Source organism: Vanacampus margaritifer, chromosome 13 (genome assembly GCF_051991255.1).
Source record: "Vanacampus margaritifer isolate UIUO_Vmar chromosome 13, RoL_Vmar_1.0, whole genome shotgun sequence".
Lineage (NCBI taxonomy): Eukaryota > Metazoa > Chordata > Actinopteri > Syngnathiformes > Syngnathidae > Vanacampus > Vanacampus margaritifer.
In genome coordinates, this window is record NC_135444.1 from 18,230,309 (window position 1) to 18,248,867 (window position 18,559).

The 18,559-nt window shown below is 42.2% G+C and overlaps 3 protein-coding genes across 12 annotated transcripts in view; 1 reads left to right on the top strand and 2 right to left on the bottom strand.

The window, feature by feature from the left end:
* The window catches only part of LOC144062105 (uncharacterized), a 20,856-nt gene extending 13,304 nt beyond the window's left edge, over positions 1-7,552 (bottom strand). The window contains exons 1-2 of the mRNA XM_077583059.1: positions 7,210-7,552; positions 3,207-7,095 (exon numbers count right to left, since the gene is read on the bottom strand). The gene's annotated coding sequence lies outside the window, so the exon portion shown is untranslated. The remainder of the gene's footprint in view (positions 1-3,206; positions 7,096-7,209) is intronic.
* Positions 1-7,944, top strand: part of LOC144062102 (uncharacterized) — a 13,177-nt gene extending 5,233 nt beyond the window's left edge. For 3 of the 9 annotated variants that reach the window (XM_077583041.1, XM_077583049.1, XM_077583043.1), the window contains exons 19-42: positions 34-153; positions 228-341; positions 421-546; positions 635-760; positions 840-965; positions 1,045-1,170; positions 1,272-1,406; positions 1,486-1,611; positions 1,726-1,839; positions 1,920-2,045; positions 2,116-2,250; positions 2,330-2,455; positions 2,535-2,666; positions 2,778-2,855; positions 3,285-3,418; positions 3,665-3,780; positions 3,859-4,013; positions 4,206-4,367; positions 4,433-4,543; positions 5,588-5,773; positions 5,878-6,087; positions 6,726-6,928; positions 6,994-7,086; positions 7,274-7,944. In XM_077583041.1, the coding sequence (XP_077439167.1) occupies positions 34-153; positions 228-341; positions 421-546; positions 635-760; positions 840-965; positions 1,045-1,170; positions 1,272-1,406; positions 1,486-1,611; positions 1,726-1,839; positions 1,920-2,045; positions 2,116-2,250; positions 2,330-2,455; positions 2,535-2,666; positions 2,778-2,855; positions 3,285-3,418; positions 3,665-3,780; positions 3,859-4,013; positions 4,206-4,367; positions 4,433-4,543; positions 5,588-5,773; positions 5,878-6,087; positions 6,726-6,928; positions 6,994-7,086; positions 7,274-7,418 (3,225 nt within the window). In that variant the 3' untranslated portion in view covers positions 7,419-7,944. Of the gene's footprint in view, positions 1-33; positions 154-227; positions 342-420; positions 547-634; positions 761-839; positions 966-1,044; positions 1,171-1,271; positions 1,407-1,485; positions 1,612-1,725; positions 1,840-1,919; positions 2,046-2,115; positions 2,251-2,329; positions 2,456-2,534; positions 2,667-2,777; positions 2,856-3,284; positions 3,419-3,664; positions 3,781-3,858; positions 4,014-4,091; positions 4,129-4,201; positions 4,368-4,432; positions 4,544-5,587; positions 5,774-5,877; positions 6,088-6,725; positions 6,929-6,993; positions 7,087-7,273 lie in introns of those variants that run through there. The other 6 variants (XM_077583050.1, XM_077583045.1, XM_077583044.1 and 3 more) reach the window with 6 other exon arrangements.
* On the bottom strand, positions 7,769-18,014 carry LOC144062103 (centrosomal protein of 135 kDa-like). Of its 2 annotated transcripts, XM_077583052.1 has the most exons (25): positions 17,761-18,014; positions 17,383-17,499; positions 16,773-16,960; positions 16,252-16,419; positions 16,044-16,185; positions 15,839-15,923; positions 15,645-15,773; positions 15,364-15,570; positions 14,792-14,857; positions 14,553-14,703; positions 14,200-14,441; positions 13,947-14,102; positions 13,739-13,879; positions 13,186-13,263; positions 12,861-13,012; positions 12,296-12,411; positions 12,068-12,222; positions 11,728-11,783; positions 10,889-11,057; positions 10,685-10,795; positions 10,269-10,454; positions 9,258-9,467; positions 8,951-9,153; positions 8,726-8,830; positions 7,769-8,571 (listed from the first exon to the last, which is right to left on the bottom strand). In XM_077583052.1, the coding sequence occupies exons 2-25, from the start codon at positions 17,493-17,495 to the stop codon at positions 8,439-8,441; spliced, it is 3,462 nt and encodes a 1,153-aa protein (XP_077439178.1). In that variant the 5' UTR covers positions 17,496-17,499; positions 17,761-18,014; the 3' UTR covers positions 7,769-8,438. The 2 variants fall into 2 exon arrangements, with proteins under 2 accessions (XP_077439178.1, XP_077439179.1); XM_077583053.1 differs by having other exon boundaries at positions 17,383-18,014.
* Positions 18,015-18,559: the final 545 nt, after the last annotated feature.

The following is an 18,559-nucleotide window of genomic DNA, read 5'->3' on the forward strand; positions in this document are numbered from 1 at the left end:
CAACAAAAAATAAATATTTCTTAAACTATGCAGCAAAAGAGCAGTTCAAATAAATCTGACGAAAACTCAGCGCTGAAAGAGAAGCTCGGACTGGCAGAAAATAAAATACAGCAGTTGACTGAAGAAATGGACTCACTTATGAAGGAATTGAAAGTTAGTACTGAGACGTCATTGTCATCTTTACGAATATGGATAAAATCAACATCACTACATTTCTTAATCCATAGCAAAAAAACAGCTCAATCACATCTGATGAAATCTCGAACCTAAAAGAGAAGCTCAGACTGGCAGAAGAAAAAATCCAAGAGTTGAACAAAGAAAAAGACCAACAGGAAGTCGAGGTAAATAACGTCGTAAATTCTTCGTCATTTGCACCAATATGAATTTATCAGAACCACTTTTCTAATTGGGAACAAAAAGCAGGTGCAACATGTTGATCCAAGCGCAAATGCAGCTGCTGAAGTTCTTAAATTGAAAGAGAATCTTAAACTGGCAGAAGAAAAAATTCAGCAGTTGACCGAAGAAAAAGCCAAGCAGGAAGTTGAGGTAAGTCATTTAAAAAAAAAAAAAAAAATCTTGCTCTTTTGCACTAATATGAAATTATTGAGGCTACTTTTCTAAATGGAAAAAAAAGCAGCTGCAACATGTTGATTCAAGCGCAAATGCAGCTGCTGAAGTTCTTAAAATGAAAGAGAATCTTAAACTGGCAGAAGAAAAAATCCAGCAGGTGACCGAAGAAAAAGACCAACAGGAAGTCCAGGTAAATAACGCCGTAAATTCTTCGTCATTTGCACCAATATTAATTTATCAGAACCACTTTTCTAATTGGGAACAAACAGCACCTGCAACATGTTCAGGCAAGCGCAAATGCTGCTGCTGAAGTTCTTAAAATGAAAGAGAATCTTAAACTGGCAGAAGAAAAAATTCAGCAGGTGACCGAAGAAAAAGACAAACTGGAAGCTGAGGTAAGTCACGGCATAAATTCTTCGTCATTTGCACCAATATGAATTTATCAGAACTACTTTTCTAATTGGGAACAAAAAGCACCTGCAACAAGTTCACGCAAGCGCAAATGCAGCTGCTGAAGTTCTTAAAATGAAAGAGAATGTTAAACTGGCAGAAGAAAAAATTCAGCAGTTGACCGAAGAAAAAGACAAGCAGGAAGTTGAGGTAAGTCATGTAAAAAAAAATATATATATATTTATATATATATTTTTAAATTTTGCTCTTTTGCACTAATATGAAATTATTGAGGCTACTTTTCTAAATAGAAAAAAAAGCAGGTGCAACATTTTGGTCCAAGCGCAAATGCATCTGCTGAAGTTCTTAAAATGAAAGAGAATCTTAAATTGGCAGAAGAAAAAATCCAGCAGGTGACCGAAGAAAAAGACAAACTGGAAGCTGAGGTAAGTCACGGCATAAATTCTTCGTCATTTGCACCAATATGAATTTATCAGAACTACTTTTCTAATTGGGAACAAAAAGCACCTGCAACATGTTCACGCAAGCGCAAATGCAGCTGCTGAAGTTCTTAAAATGAAAGAGAGTCTTAAACTGGCAGAAGAAAAAATTCAGCACTTGACCGAAGAAAAAGACAAGCAAGAAGTTGAGGTAAGTCATGTAAAAAAATAAAATAAAAAAATAAATTAAAAAAGTTGCTCTTTTGCACTAATATGAAATTATTGAGGCTACTTTTCTAAATAGAAAAAAAATTACCTGCAACAGGTTCAGAGAAGCGCAAATGCAGCTGCAGAAATTCTTAAAATGAAAGAGAATCTTAAATTGGCAGAAGAAAAAATCCAGCAGGTGACCGAAGAAAAAAACAAACTGGAAGTTGAGGTAAGTCACGTCGAAAATTCTCCGTCATTTGCACCAATATGAACTGATCATGACTACTTTTATAATTGTCGAACAAAAAGCACCTGCAACAAGTTCACGGAAGCGCAAATGCAGCTGCTGAAGTTCTTAAAATGAAAGAGAATCTTAAACTGGCAGAAGAAAAAATTCAGCAGTTGACCAAAGAAAAAGACAAGCAGGAAGTTGAGGTAAGTCATGTAAAACAATTATTGTTCATTTGCACCAATATGAAATTATTGAGGCTACTTTTCTAAATAGAAAAAAAAGCAGCTGCAACATGTTGACCCAAGCGCAAATTCAGCTGCTGAAGTTCTTAAACTGAAAGAGAAGCTCCGACAGGCAGAAGAAAAAATCCAGCAGTTGACAGAAGAAAAAGACAGACAGGAACTTGAGGCAAGTAATGTAGAAAATCTTTGGTCATTTGCATCAATATGAAATTATTGAGACTACTTTTCTAAATGAAAAAAAAAAGCAGCTGCAACATGTTGACCCAAGCGCAAATTCAGCTGCTGAAGTTCTTAAACTGAAAGGGAAGCTCAGACAGGCGGAAAGAAAAATCCAGCAGTTGATAGAAGAAAAAAACAGACAGGAACTTGAGGCAAGTAATGTAGAAAATTTTTGGTCATTTGCATCAATATGAAATTATTGAGACTACTTTTCTAAATGGAAAAATAAAGCAGCTGCAACATGTTGACGCAAGCGCAAATGCAGCTGCTGAAGTTTTTAAACTGAAAGAGAAGCTTAGAATAGCAGAAGAAAAAATCCAGCGGGTGACGGCTGAAAAAAACTCTCTGAGGGAGCAATTGAAGGTAAGCACTTCATTATTAGCTGTTCTATTTCCTGTTTTACTCTATCACTAACGTTATTTTGACAACAACGCTCGTGGCGGCATAAACTTGACAGTTTTGACTGTTTATCAGGGCGGCCTGACTTCCCCGCTGCCGTACGGATGTGAACAGGAAATCAGGATTCTCGAACTGCAGAATGCCATTCACAATGTAAGGCCCGTGACATTTGTCAACACTTTCTAATCTGGAATATTAAATTTGAGCCAGAATAACCTTTCACCTGTGCGAAAGTTCAATGAGATACATTCTGAACTAGATAGAAAACAAAACAATGAGCTAGAGTATTGAAAATGCAGCTTTTGAAAAGTGGTAGGTAGCTCTGGTATTGAGGTAGATGAGAATCATCAACTTTAAAACAATCACCGCAGTTTTCCTAAAGAAATGAAATGAAAACAGCAGAGGCCCCAGAATTTAACCATGTGGAACACCATAGCGCACAATGAACATTATCATCTGACTTACTGCTAATATTTCTAAATTTTTAGATTCTTAAACTCTTACCTCAAAGTCCAAAGTTCTTGTGTGACTTCTCACTGTTGTGATTCTGCTGACTCGTGTTTTGTGTGTTGCGAGGTGAAGGTGGAGCAGGAGAAACTGGAGCTGCGTTCGCAGATTTTTGCTCTACGGGACCGTGAACTCGATGCTCGTTCTGCTGCGCTGGTGCAGAATGCGGAGGAGGCGGCGCGGCAGAGACAAGCAGCCTCAAGTCTTAGGTTTGTTTGGTCGACAAAGTCAAATCCAACGTGAGTTTTTCATGTTCCGAGCAGTTGATTAAATGGCACCTAAATGACTGCACCTTGATAAGTGCAGTGTGAAAAGGGCTTCAGTCAAAGTTTTGTCAGCAACACAAAGAAGAAAAAAAAAAAATCAAAAAAGCAACATAATTATTTTTTTGGTAAATTTCACTCGTAAGTGAAGATACTATAGTAATTCCATTGATGTCATCATCTTATCTTAAGGCGGCAACAACAGCAGATTCAGGATGCAATTTTGGACCTCCGACAAATGCTGTCTGTAAAGAATGATGAGTTACAAGCCGCTCACTCCCAGATGGAAAACCTGAAACACATAATCGGTACGGAGGTAGCCCTCATTCCGCTCGGTAAATCTTTGTCTCATTTTTGGCTCAATTACCACAAATGTCTTATGCCAGAGTCGCTGAGTCAGCAGGTTTGCCAGCACAAGCAGGAAGCCGAGGCTCTTCGCATTTCTTTCTCGGCGTTGTGCATAAAAAAGGACGTCCTGCAGGAGGACGTGGTGACCAAGACCAAGAGGCTGGCGGTTCTCCAGGAGCAGCTCGGCAAGAAGGTTGCTTCCATGTTGTTAGATTTGTTTTTTATGCCATCTATGCACGTAGATGCACTAATAGCACACCATTTTCTTCAGGAAAAGAATGTGAACAATAATGAATCGCACCTCTGATGTGAGTACCTCCGTCCTCAAGAGTCAACCAAAGTCAACACAGCTCATGTCATCTGTTGGTTTTTGCATTCCAGACAGCTGGAGGTGGAACAGAAAAGCCGGGAGAGGGAGATGGCCACTCAGAAGATTCTGGAAACCCATCAGGAGGCACTTTTGCGACTCACAAGAGACAACGAATTGATCATCGGCGAATGCAGGAGGCTGCAGGATGACGTGGCCGGCGTGACGCAGGAGAAGCAAGTCAGTAAAATAAATATGATGTTCGGGCTAAAGTAACTTGATTCAAACTGAATCGTCTTGTCGAGGCTGCACAGGTGAAGATGGAGGAGGCTTTACGTGAGCGGGAGGAGCTAAAACAGAGAGTCCATTCTTATGTCAATACGGTGTCCAGGATTGAGAGCATCTTGAAGACAAAGGTAAGGGAAAACTGTCATTCACATGATTGACTCTTGGCAGGTTCTCCAGTTGGCCTGAAATCCTGCAGTCCGAGTACAGATTAGGACTAGAAGTGTGGCTCCTTGGTCTAGTCGTATGATTCTCGCTTCGGGTGCGAGAGGTCCTGGGTTCAAATCCCCGACGAGCCTTATTTGAAGAGTTTTGTCCCCTTTCCTCTCGAAATTGCCATACTGTGGCCCATTTGAAAAGTAAGGGCGACATGAAGTAACATTTGTGGCTCCTTGGTCTAGTCGTATGATTCTTGCTTTGGGTGCGAGAGGTCCTGGCTTCAAATCCCGGACAAGCCCTGTTTTAAAGGATTTTGTCCCCTTCCTTCTTGCAATTGCCACACGGTGGCCCATGTGAAAATAAGGGGGACATGAAATCACTTTCATGGATCGTTGACCAACTTGACCCAGTCGTGTGATTCTTGCTTTGGGTGCGAGAGATCCTTGGTTCAAATCCTGGACGATCCCTCTTTTAAAGGTTGTCTTTCCCCCATTTCTCCAGTATCACATTGTGGCCCATGTGGCAAGTAACGGAGCGGTGTCAATTATTTTGTGGCTAGTTGGTCTAGTCGTATGATTCTCGCTTCGGGTGCGAAAGATCCTGGATGAGCCCCATTTTAAAGGATTTTGTCCTCTTTTTTTCCTCTGGCACTTGCCACAAGGTGGCCCATGTGAATGAAGTTGCATTTGTGGCTGGCTGGTCTAGTCGTCTGATTCTCGTTTGGGGGTGTGAGGTCAAACTCAAACTTTGAATGAGTCCTCCTTGTTTATTCTAGAAACCTTAACCCTTGTCACATGGCCACAGTGTGACAAGTAAGGGGGTCAATTATAGTCTTCTGTGGCTTGTTGGTCTAACGTTATGATTCTCAGTGTGTGTGGTCCCGGCTAAATCCTGGAACATCCTAATTTTGGTCATGCTAATTGTGATGCGCAACATTCATACCATCTCATCTCCTAAGATCTGCTCTGTACTGTGTGATGAAAACATCCGCTGACTATGTATGTCTTCCCTTGCAGGACCAGGAGAACCTAAACCTTGCGGAGCGCTTCCGTACAGCCTGCTCGGACGTGCAAGAGCGGGAGCAGCGGCTGCAGCAGTTGAAGGAATTCATCGGCTCCATGCGCCTGGAGCTCGTCTCATCCGAGACGGAACGCCAGCGCCTGCACGAAGCCCTCGGGCGCAAGGAGCGAGAGCTTGAGCAGGTGAGATTACATTTCATTATGCCTGACTTTGGGCAAGAGGCAGAGTACATCTTGGACTGGTTGCCAACCAACAGACCCAAAACTAAATGTCTTTGCCTCTCTAGCACATGCAGGACTTGCAGACGTACAAGACGCAAGTGGCGACATTCGCCCACGGGTTGTCCACACTGGAAGAGGAGGTCCGCGTACTTCAGGAGGAGAAAGTGTCTCTCCTCGCCGAACTGGCGTCGGTCAGGGAACTCTGCGTCAAAATGGACTCGGACAAGGAAATCTCTGCCCGCCAGCTTTTGCACATGGGCATGGAACTGGAGAGGGTGAGGCTCTGGTATAAGTGGAAGTACTGATGCAACTCATTTCAAAGTATAAAAGTACACTGAATTATTCTTAACTCTTTGACTGCCAAAAACGTTAAATAACGTTTAGTAAAATCCTATGGAGGGGTGCCAAAGACGTTAAAAGACGTTTTTTTCCAAAACAGAGGTGAAACTAACCATTTTCTATTGTTGATTACTGAAAAACGGAATAAGGTAGAAACAAAGTTTTTTTTCTGATGAAAGATGAGAGTCCAATCTTCATCTATCATTTGGTAGTACGTGTGTTTCCATAGTCCAAACACATCATTTTCTGTGGACCTTGAAAGATCAGTCAAAATGCTTAAATCGGCTGGCACCCACGGCATCCCTTTTCTGAGAACGTCTGTCAGTCAAAGAGTTAAATACACATTTTTGGCCCTCCCAATATGGATATTTTTTGGGGGCTCATGCCAATTTCTTTGTTAAATTCCGACAACCAATTAATCTGCTGATTAATTTAAAAAAAAATATGACTAAAATAATATTCCATTAGAATTTAAAAAATAAACAAAAAATATTTTCATCATTGAAAACTCGACATAAGTACAGTAACCAATTACTTGTACTTACTTCCCCACCACCATCTGCGTGTCGCGCAGGCGACCACGAGACAGGAGGACGCTCTGACGGAGGCGGTCCTCCTCAAGGAGCACCTGGCCAGCGAGAAGCTGGCGGTGCGCAACATGGAGGCCATGCTGTCCGCCAGTCGGCAGGAGATGTTCCAAGCCCACCGGGTGGCCAGAGAGAAGGAGGCGGAGCTCAAGGCCCTACGTCACAGGCTCACCGTGGCCGACAACAAGATGTAAGAGCCAGTGTTTGATTGGAGAAATGCTGCTTTAGATGGTCGCCGGTGTTTTGCTTTTGCAGCCTGGCGCACACGAGGGAGGTGACCAATCTCAGCGAGAAAGTCACTCAGCTGCAGACCAAGATGGAGGTTTTGAGTAGCAAAGTCCTTGAGCGGTGAGTCTTCTGGAATGGGAAATGCCTCACTGTCACAATTGTTCATTTAATTTAGCCACAAGGAAAATGTTAGCTCAAAATAGTTCATAGGTGTATTTTTGAAAAACATTCTAAACACATTACCGGCGTACTGCCTGTGTTAGGCAATTTGTGCGTCCTGATGTCCCGGTGTCGTTTTTCCCAACAGTGATGCCCTCCAGGACACGCCCTTGCAGGATATCTCCTTCAGGCCCCTGAGGGCCTCCTCGCCCGTCGACCGACCAGCCGCTCCTCGTCAATCGCCTCCCGACAGCTCCAACCAAGAACAAGAGCTCAGCTCTGGGCCCACCTGATAGAACACCCTGAACTCATGTAACCCCAAAAGAAGGGGTTTAGTCCCACAACCATCTACATGAATGTGAGGCGTTGTTGAAGCAAGATGAGGAGTTTCACTTTGACAAAAGTAGTGCTTAGCTGCCATCTAATGGCATCTAGAATAAATGATGAAAGATGAATTACTCAGAGATGTTCACTGCTTGTGGTAGGGCTCGGTCCATATTCGTGGAGGAACACTGTACATCCATACCATTTAATCACACTAAATTGGTGCATTGTAAAGGCCTAATTATTTGATGTCGCAAAAAAAATGTCTCACATTCTGTTGATGGTTAAACATGCAGCAGGTCACAGTGGGAGAAAACTGTAGAAACAATGTTATGTTTATTCAAAAGTAAATATGAACACATATTTATAACATGGTGAGGAAAAAATGATGGAGGTATACAATATTGTACAGAAAAGTAGAAAATCCAAAATGTGTGTGAAACAATTCAAACATAATTCTATGGCTCAATAAATACTAATTGGCAAATGCTGGTAGGGCGATTCTAATGTGGTTTCATTTATGGAAGAGGGTCAAACAAATACAAAAATATATACACATTTGCCGTTTTGTGCATCTCAATCAATTAGAATATGATGGAAACAATTATTTATTTTTGTAGTTCTATTCAAGTCTGAGTAGTGAATATAAAGCGTTTCATGTTAAGAACAAAACCCCTCAAAATAAAAGTTTTCCAGCATAATTGAACTATTATTGAGATGCACTTGTGGTACCTTGACTTACGAGTGTTCTCATTTAATATTTGTGACTGTTTTTCCCATTAAAAAAATGGCTGAAAGTACATCGGCAACAGTGGCTCTCCTTGCCCACACGCGCACAGTTAATTTCTTTCAATAAAAGCTAAAGTAAGTCAACGTAACAGTTAAATGGACCGAGTGATGGATTGTAACTCCAATAACCGACAAGTGCGGGCACTCTTAAGTCAAGGTGCCACTGTATGTACTGTAGAAACATGAAAAAAAAAGATGTATTAATTGTCTGACTTGTCAGTGGAGCTGTTGATGGGCGTGCGCTGCGAACCCGTTGAGACGTTGAGCGACGACGAGCTCCGCAGCGGCGAGACGGACAGACCTTGCCGGCGCATTTCCTGCATGGCCCTCTCGCTGCCAGCACACAGACAACCGAATACTAACCAAACTCTGCTTTTACTTTGGAAAACAGTTGATTACATTTTTGCAGTACTGTATATAGACCAAACCAGTGACATATACATATTTAATATAGCATTCAAACTAGGTCGGGGGTCGTTGAACTCACCGTTCAAAGCGCTCTGACGTCAGCTGTCTGTTGAGGACGTCCATCTCTGCCTGCAGCTGAGAAACTTTAGTGCGCAAGTTGGAGACGTCCCTCGCGTGCTCTGCGCTGTCGTACAAAAGTTATTCCATATTCTTTGATATACAGCTTTTTTTTTTTTGTCCTGGCTAGTAAGACAATTGAGCACACGAGTATGAATGACTTTTTCAAGTCAGACCAAGTCCTTACTTCTTGTTGTCAGCCAGGGTGAGTCTGTCTCGCAGGACCTTGAGCTCGGACTCCTTCTCGCTGGCCGTCAGGTGGGTCTGGAACTCCTTGTGGCGATTAGAGGACAGCAGCTTCTCCAGATTTTGCACCGCCAGTCGCTCGCTAGCCAGCTGCTTTTTCAGCAGCTCCGCTTCAGAGCGCACGTCCTCCAGCTCTCCTTCCACCTGGATGGGAGCAGTCTCAAGTTTTAGCAAGCGAGTATATCCTGGTGAACGTTGGCCTAAAGTTCCAAACATGTAACCCACTCATCCATGGTGCCTGGGCTCACCCTCTCGAGTTCCATGCTCTTGGACGTGACGTGCCGCGCGGTGAGCTCCTTGGCGGAGTCCAGTTTGACGCAGAGCTCCCTGACGGTGGCCAAGTCAGAGACGAGAGACGCTTTCTCCTCCTGGGCCTTGCGCAGCTCTTCCTCCAGTCGGGCCATGGTGCGGGCCAGCGTCGACACTTTGGCCTCGTAGGCCTGCAGGGCTTGCATATGCTGGAGAAGGAAAAAAAAATGAATACAAATCATAATTTTTAAATTCCGATAGGTCTGTGCGTCTCACCCAATGTTATTTTAGTTAACTAATTAAATAAAATAACAAAAATACTTTTTAACTCAAATCATAATTTTTAAATTCCGATAGGTCTGTGCGTCTCACCCAATGTTATTTTAGTTAACGAAATAAAATAACAAAAATACTTTTTAACTCATTTGCTCTATTTTAAATATTACCCTGGTCCCAAAAGTGTATTTATACGTTATTTATATGCTAGTGCATACAGAAGGCTTGATGCAGCCTCTGAACTGAAGAGAACAATTGAAGCAATGGTAGCTATTATAAAAACGACCAGCAGGTGGCAGTAGAGTATAAGAGATCAAACAGGGCCATGTTGCAAAAAGCTCTTTTCCCCACTGTTTTAAAAAGATTTGTGAATAATGATGAAACTTAGCTATGTTCGAATGCTAATTGCTGCAAAACGGAAACAGATAAAAATATACTTTTTTTCCTGATGAAAGAAGAGACACTAATCTGTGTTTTGATATGTTCCATGTTTTTATAGCAATAGAACACAATATTCTGTGGGCCTTGCAAAATCAGTTAAAATCCAGTAAAACAGCAAAGGAGCGAAGGGGGTCGCTTCAGTGAAAATGGCTGGGAGTGAATGAACTAAAAAAACAAAAACGAAAACTAATACTAAAACTAAAGTAAAACTATGCATTTAAAAAACTAAACTCAAAACGAAATAAAAACTAACTAAAATGAAAATTCCAATACTATAATAACCCTGGTGTCACCTGCTGGATCTCGAGCTCCTTGTGGCTGAGGGTTTCGCGCAGGTGCCGGCGTTCAGCGTCGGACGAGAGGAGCTCCAGGCGGATGGAGTTCTTGATCTCTTCGATCTGCTGCAGCCGGTGCTCCCGCTCCTCCACGTCCAAGTGGGCCGTGCGGTAGCGCTCCAGCAGGTCCAGGTTCTCCTGATCCTGCGGGACCAACAAGTCATAGTCAGGTGACGCTTCAAGGGAAATACTGTACAATAAAACCTAGCAAGTACTGCTAAAACAGACGAAAATCTACCAAGGCTGTCAGAACCGGATGGGATGGGATGAGGAAATTATTACATTGCATTGATTTGGTCACTTCTTCTCATTCTAGTATTTTCTGAGATGGTACTTGGTATATAAAAAATTCTTGTGTAACAATTTTCTCCTGCCTTCGTCTTCAACAGGTTCTCAATCCTGGCTACCGCGGTTATGTAAGAGTGCACTCGCAGTTTCAGCTCATCACGCTCACGTAAAGCCTCTTCCATCTCCACATGGACCGTCTGGACGAGACAACAGAAGCAGAACTTAGTGTTCATTCTTCGCTTGTCAAATATGATGCAAGATGATCATAAAAAAAAAGACGTGATCCATACTTGGTTCTCTCTGGTCATGGTGGTCAGGTCGTCGTGAAGCCTTCGCTTTTCTCTGGCTGTGATCTCTCTGGTTTTCTGTAGTCCCGCCAGTTCCATCTGGGCTTCATCCAACTGTTTCCTCAGACTGGCGATCTCCCTCTCGTGGCTGTTTAGCGCCCCCTGCAGTTGACTGACACACAAAACTCTCCATTAAGTATTAGGAATGTAACGATAACGGCAATATCGTAGTATCGTGATATTAATACTGCCACAATATCGTCGTCGCCATGCCACGATATTAAAAGCAGCACATCCGGTGAGTTCCATTTGTGCAGTTCAATTTTCACAAGGCAAGTTTTGGCCCTTCTATGTTTAAAATCGACGCTAATCGTCAGATGAAGGGGAACGTAATATGCCTGTGAACCGGGTCAATATGTGGAGGAACTCAATGTGTGCCTGCATTAGCGAGCAAGTGCCTCAATATTAAGTGTTATTAGAGATTGTAGGTTGTTCATATGCATTGCTGTTACGTACAGAAGCACAATATTGTGTTTTTTTTTTTAGTATGGGCTTTTTTTTTTTTTTTTTTTTTTTACAATATTGTGACCTTTTTCTTTTTCTTTTTTTCGTTCTTAAATCGTCAACCGTAGAGTTCCCGTGGTGCTCGTTTACTTGCTAGGGAGCTAGCTAAGCTAGCTAGCATCAGGGGCTAAAGCCAAACTGTGGCAGGGTTTTTATTTTCTGGACCTGGATTTGCCACCTCTGATCGTGAGCTTCATATCGAGATAATATCGTATCTTGATGTTTGGATATCGTTACATCCCTACCAAGTATGATGGCACTTTAAAAAAAATACTTACGCCATAGATTTGTCCATTGCTGTGACTGTGAGCCTCACGTCATCAAGCGTCTTAGCCTAAAAGAACAAAATGACATTACAGTGCATTTGCAATTACTGCTATGGAAACTTTTGACATGCTCCCAACAAGCTTATTTGAAAAGCTTAACCCTGCTGTTACGTTTGTTTCTCAGCAGAAGAAATATTGTCCATGAGTCATTTTGATCAACGGCTTGTTTTATAATTCAAAAGTGTCAGGAACCCCCCCTAATAAACATTGAGTATATCTAGCAACAGTGGGTCAATCTGACTCACAAATTAACAGGAGACATAAACGGACATTTAGAGGAGCTAACCAATACCTTGTTTTCAAGTTCCCCCTGAAGAACAACCAGCTTCTCTGCTTTTTGGTCCACCTCATCCTGCAGGCCATCCTTCTCCTTATCCAGCGAAACGAAAGAGAGCTGAAGACGTTCCGCCTCCTGCTTGTGCTTGGACACCTGTTGACGCAACATCCCTGCGAGACAAAATCAAGAGAATTCAGGCAGCAGAATCATTAAAAAGCGGAATTTAACATTACAAATAGTTACCTATGGTCTCGTCTTGAATTTCCATCTGTTCGTGAGCGGCGTGCAGCTCGGTGGTCTTTACAGACAGCTTGTGTTGGAGGTCAGAGAGCGAATATTGCATCTGCTCCTGCTGCAGCCTGACAAATAGAAAGAAAACACCCAAGATCAAATTTCATTCGGACACACATCTGAAAAAAAAAAAAAAAAACGGGTGACGTTTCGGGCATATTGTGTTTTATTTAAAAAACAAAACAAAAAAAACAGTCAAAGTAAAGACATCCTCTAGTCTCTAGTAAATAATAATTTCCTGATATGCCCTGGATTAGGGCGAAGAATCTCCACTGGTCTACGCTACTGTGTATTTTGTAAACCAGAGGTGGGCAATCTCGGTCCTCGAGGGCCAGAGTCCTGCAGGTTTTGGAGGTTTCTCACTTCCAACACAAGCTGATTCCAATCAACAGGATCGTTATCAGGCTTATGCAGAGCTTGCTGATGAGCTGATCATATATCAGCTGTGTTGGAGAAGGGCAACATGCAAAACCTGCAGGACTCCGGCCCTCGATGCCCACCTCTGTTGTAAACAAACCTCAAAGCAGAAGCCGTTTTCCTGTGCTGTCCCGCCTCCTCTGTGCTCTGAAGCAGCGCACTCGACTGGATGTCCAGCTTCTGCTCCATGTCCCGCTTGCTGTCTTTCAGCGCAAACAGCTGTGAACGCAGGTCCAAGTTCTCCTGTTCCAGCTTCACGCCACAATTTACAAAGTGTGTAGAAAAGTTACAAGTAGAGTCAATGTTTTACATTGAGGTTATTCAGGGTTCTTAACCAAGACAGCAGAGACAAAAAGACTTCAACCTAATTTTGCAAACATAATGGAAAACAAATGTGTCACATGTTAAATAATCATCAGGCTTACAATGTGAATGCCGTTCTGCAGGTCAAGAATACGTTTTTCTTGTCCATGTCCATTTGGGACCGAAGAAGTCTGGCCAACCTAATGAAGAAGAAGTACAGGGAGACAAGAGACATCACAATAATTAACTAACTTGATTACAAGGAAGGGAAAATGCTCAAATTTGGCCAGATTGCCAGTATAGGCGCTTTTCCATTATCGGTTCCAGAACGGCCTGCCTGGCCCAGCTCTATCAACTGAACTTTATTTGATCATTTTTTATATTGCCTATGTTGTTTGTGAAAAGTTTACAAAAAATGCATTTATTGACCATTGACACCGCTTGCTAAAATGTTTACAAGCTTCACTGTTTTATTGATACATATGAAATTGTAAATATGGTCATATAAAGTCATAATCTAAAACACAATATATGTGTAGTCGACCTGGCAGCAGCGGAATTGCATGCAGTATTTGCAAATTTTAACAAAAAAAAATTCGTCATAATTTTGGTTTATTTTGTAATATTTTTTTTAGGCTTTCAAAAACAGAATTGCCAGTACAGAAGCATTCCAACCTTAAAATCCTCCATCAGCAAGTCTCTCTCCGCCTTCACCTGCAGAATTTTACTTTCTGCCAGCCTGAGTTCTTCTTTCAGGTTCAAGACGTCTTCGGACGTGCTTGAGCTTTGACGGGCGTCCTGCAGCTGCTCTTGCGTCTGCACACGTGAGAGCTATTAGATGCCCTTTTCAAATATAAATATCTTGGGGGGGGGGGCTTTTTACCTGGTAAAACATGACTTTGAAGTGGTCTCTCTCAGCAGTAATAGCTTTCACGTTGGTCTGGATATCCTCCATGCGCTCGTCCACCTCCCGCAGAGCCGCCTTCAGCTCATCTCGCTCCTTCCCCAAAGTGAGCAAGTCTGACTCAGCAACGCCTCCCTGAAAAGTGTCAAGTTCAGGATTTTACTACAGTGAACCCCCAAAGATGAGGTCAATTTGAGTACATAAACGTACAGTTTACTATTACGTCGATTACCTTGCCAGCTGGACTCCTGCTCCGGACCGGACTCCGAATGGGGCTGCCGGCTCCACGGACCGGACTCCGAATGGGGCTGCCGGCTCCCCGGACCTGTCTGCAACGTTGGACTTCCTGACGGTAGCGGTCCCGCTCCTCCTCCAGACTCTTGACGAAGGCGTCCAGGCGTGACGGCGAGCGTTCCCTTCCGCAGACGCCGTGTTTGGCTCGCAAGGCCTCCAGCTCCAGCACCAGGTCTTTGTCTACAAGACAAAATACAGATGTTTATGATGAATACATTGATTACAACCACCAGTGTTACAACGATGATGATAAAAGACATTTCAGATACTGTACACACACTGTAAACTCACCGGCAGACATCATTTTTTCCACTTTGTCCTGCAGCCTGATTTTTTCCGCCTCCAGGAATTCCAGCGTTCCCTCCAATGTCTCGTTCTGCCTTCGGAGCTCCAGCAGCTGCTCTTCAAGTGAGCCTTTTTCAAAGTCCCGCTCATAAAGTGCCTGGCATACAAACCAAAAAAGCTAGTGTAAATCCAAAAAGGCGGTTTTCATTTAAAATTTGCATTTTCTAAGTACATTAAATACTCACCGCTCTTATTTTTTTAAGCTTCTCCTCCAAATCATCAATGACTTCCTGTTGACTTTGAATGACTTTCTGCACAAGTGAAAAACCATTAAAAATGCTTTTAACATCAATATATAAGAATTGCAGCACACATTTCACGTTTGATTAAAACGATAATCAGTCTGTTTTAGGGGGCGGCGTTGTCTTATACAAATGAGTCACTAATCACTCCCTCACATGCAAGGCCAACGCAGTGTACAGTTTGTTACCATGACGACCATGAGGTGGAGGCTAGGTAGTTGCAATGATGTAAACAGCTACTTCCAGTCCGGATGGTGACAAGTCAAGCACATGCCTTGTACTTGGGAGCCAACATCAAGTTTGGCTAATTTTCACTCTTGGAAGGAGCACATAATTCAATGTGCTAGAGTGATTCTTTAAATAATCGATGATCGAAAAAAGGGACAAATTGTGCAGTGTTTTGCAAAATAAAAAGGAGATGTTTGGGGAAAAAACTTGGTATACTCGTAAGTCAAGGTACCACTTTTCTATAATGTTCCTTTTAAAACCTTAAACTTTGAATGTCTTATGCTCACTTTATTATCCCGCAACTCCGTGTCGGCCATTTCCAAGGCTCGTTCCTTATCCATCTCCATCCGCTTGGCCAGGCCGTCGATGTGTGTCAGCTCCTGACACAGTTCAAAGTTCTTCAAGGAGAGGTCGGCGACCTCGCTGGAGGACTTGTGCTGCAGCCCCTCCACCTTCTGCTCCAGTGTCTTGTTGCTCTCTTGCAGAAACTCGATCTGTTTGACAAGAAGGCGACTTTTGAACAGCCCAAACGAGTGGCTGATACTTCTTGACAGAGTGACGCGCTCACCTGAAGGTTGAGGTGGGCGATCAGTTTCTCGTTGCTGAAGTTCTGAGCCTCCAAAGAGATGACATCGCGAGGTCGGCCTCCATGAAGCGCGCGGTTCAGACGCTCGATCTCTTGGTCCCTCTCGCCAACCTCAAAGAAATTAATTCACTTGAAATGTAAATAAAACATTATCTGGTGATAAACAGATTACTTACTTGGATATTTAAAAGTTGTATACATTCATGGGATTCATCTAACTCTGATTTGACTTTTATGACTTCATCCTGCAGCTCAGCAATCCTACAAATCAAAAAAGATGACAATTTTTTTTTCTCCAGAATTTGAAACCATCCTCGGGTGTCTTATTAACATGTGTGGGAAATGCTTTCATCCAATTGGCACCAAAACTGAAATAACAACCTGTTATCAGCCAGTTGCAGGAGATCTGCGATATACGGATCGTCAGGCTGAACCACAGGATACCCGGAAGTCACAGGTGGAGGGATGAGCTCATCCGTCTGCATTCTTTGACGGCGGAAAGCGATGTTTCGCTTTTTTCCACCTGGTAAAAATACATGACAAGACCTTCATTCAATGTATAAACACACTCCCCAGGTTTAGCCATTACCTGGCGTCTGCACGACAGCCTGCAAATTCTTCTCCTGAAGTTGCAGGATGCGCTCGGCTTTGGCTTTGCCGTCCTTCTCCAGGCAGCGGATCTTGTGCGCGTACTGATTGTTTAGGAACTTCAGGTCGCACATGTCATGGTCCAGGTTTCGGATGCGGATTTTCAGCTCTGAAACAAGGTGGGTGGGATTGTTTGGAAGGGATGATGTCGTCAGACAAGACTGTTTACATTTTCTACATGTTAAAAGGGCCTTGTTGTATTGTGACATTTTCCGAGTTGTCTTCATAGTCAGCCAGTCCGAATACAAACCTAAGATTTCAGTATTTTCACTTGATGTTAATTTGCTCGTTATTATAAAAAATCATGCATTGAAAAGGATCCAAGTTCAGAAAGATGGAAGTGGACTGATGCTTATATTGCATTTTTATACCTTTACGAACACGTTTACTTTGCATAATGCCCATTCTATGCGCACACACACATTTTAAAAACAATGGCTCAGGCCATTTCATCACATCTACCTCTTGTTATGTGCTCCATCTCCTCCTTAACCTTGAGGACCTCAATGTGAAGGTGGTTGTTCTCCCTAACCAGCCTTGCATTGTCTGCTCTGTAGGGCTCCAGCAGGGCGTCAAAGTTTTGGCTTTCTTTTTCTGACTTTGCAGAGAGTTTTGCATTGCGCAGGCTTTCGGTCGTGTGGACCAGATCACTGAAACATAGAGCAGTTATGTCGCTTAGTGACTATAAGCTAGTTATAGTTTTTAATTTCATTGTAATATATTTCTGGCCTAGATTTTTTATTTTATTTTTTTACATAGATATATTTACTGTAATTGTGACTTTACTACTGCATTACCGATAACAGCACAATCCATCATGAATAGAATCTTGTAGAAACATTTAATGTCAGGTCTGGCTTGTATTTTATTTTGAAAATATTATTTTAACAGGCATATGGAAAACCAATAACAAAAGTATCTTATATCCTATCTTTATGACAAAAAGTTTATATTTCTGCTTGAATATGATGATTCTCAGTTAGTTTTCGGAATTCCCCAGCTCAACTTCACAGGGAAATTGAATTGGAATTTGCAAGCCTACTTTTGAGGAGGACAAGACGTCGTGTTTTACCTGAAAAGCTTCTCGACGAGCGGCAGGTTTTCAATCCCAAGAGGATGCTTGTAACCCAGCTGGTCCAGACGCCTCCTCAAGTTGACGTATTTCCTCTCCGCGCTGCTCTCCATGACTCTTAATAACAGTTACAAGTCGATAATGATACACTAAACGGCGTATAGTTGTTAACAAATGTGTTAAACTACCACTAATTCAATTTAAAAGGCGGAAGCGGCGCCTGTTTGCAAAAATACAGTACTTGGCTAGCTAACATTAGCCAAAAGTTACCCCCACAAAAAAAAATATTTTTCAGCCTGCTCGTTCACCACAACAGCGCAATTTAATTATTTTTAACATTACAGTATTAAAAATATGTCAAGCTGGAACCCAATTTACCTCCTTAGGCGGAAGGAAGCAGCACTTTTGTCTGACAGCTACGACAATTTAGCACCACAAAAACGGACGCTGCCGTCACAACCAAGCCATTACACGAACAAATATTATGTCGATAAATATTATTTTAGTAGCGCGTATGCCACGAGTGAGCGTTTTTTTTAAGCTGTTGCAAAAGTTTGAAAAGAGCGCCGATGACTTCAGGTTTGCATTCGTCACCATGGATTGAAGGAAACAAAGAGGGATGCGCGCGTAATGCTCATGAGCGTCGCCCGTGTGGACAAGGTCGGATGGGCGGTGTAAAACAATTAATCAATCAAAAACTTAAAACTATGAAATAAAACCCATTTTCAAGACCCTCAAACGTCTATTTTCTTTTGTTTGGAGTGTTTCTCCTGGCTGCCCTACTTCGTATTCGTGGATACTATACTTTTGTTTTTAACTCTTTTGCCATGTCAGTGTAACCAACCAGATTTCCAATTTATCGTCATCGCTGGGATTTATTTTTTTGTCTTCTCAGTGGCTGCTTAGTTGAAAATTTGTGTCAGCCAATTTTGACTAGCAAAACAAGTTTTGCTAGCCAATTTTGACTAGCAAAACATGTTTTGTTACAATATTGACATATTAATTTATTTAATAATCAACATCTGGAAAATACTGTCCTGTATTTTTTCTTTTTCTTTAAAAAAAAAGATTTTTTTTGTCATGTTATTAGATAAATACTGATCCTGAATAGTATTAATTATTTCTTTAAATGCAACATAATGGTGGTGGTACAAAAGCAGTGGACTAAATTGGGTTC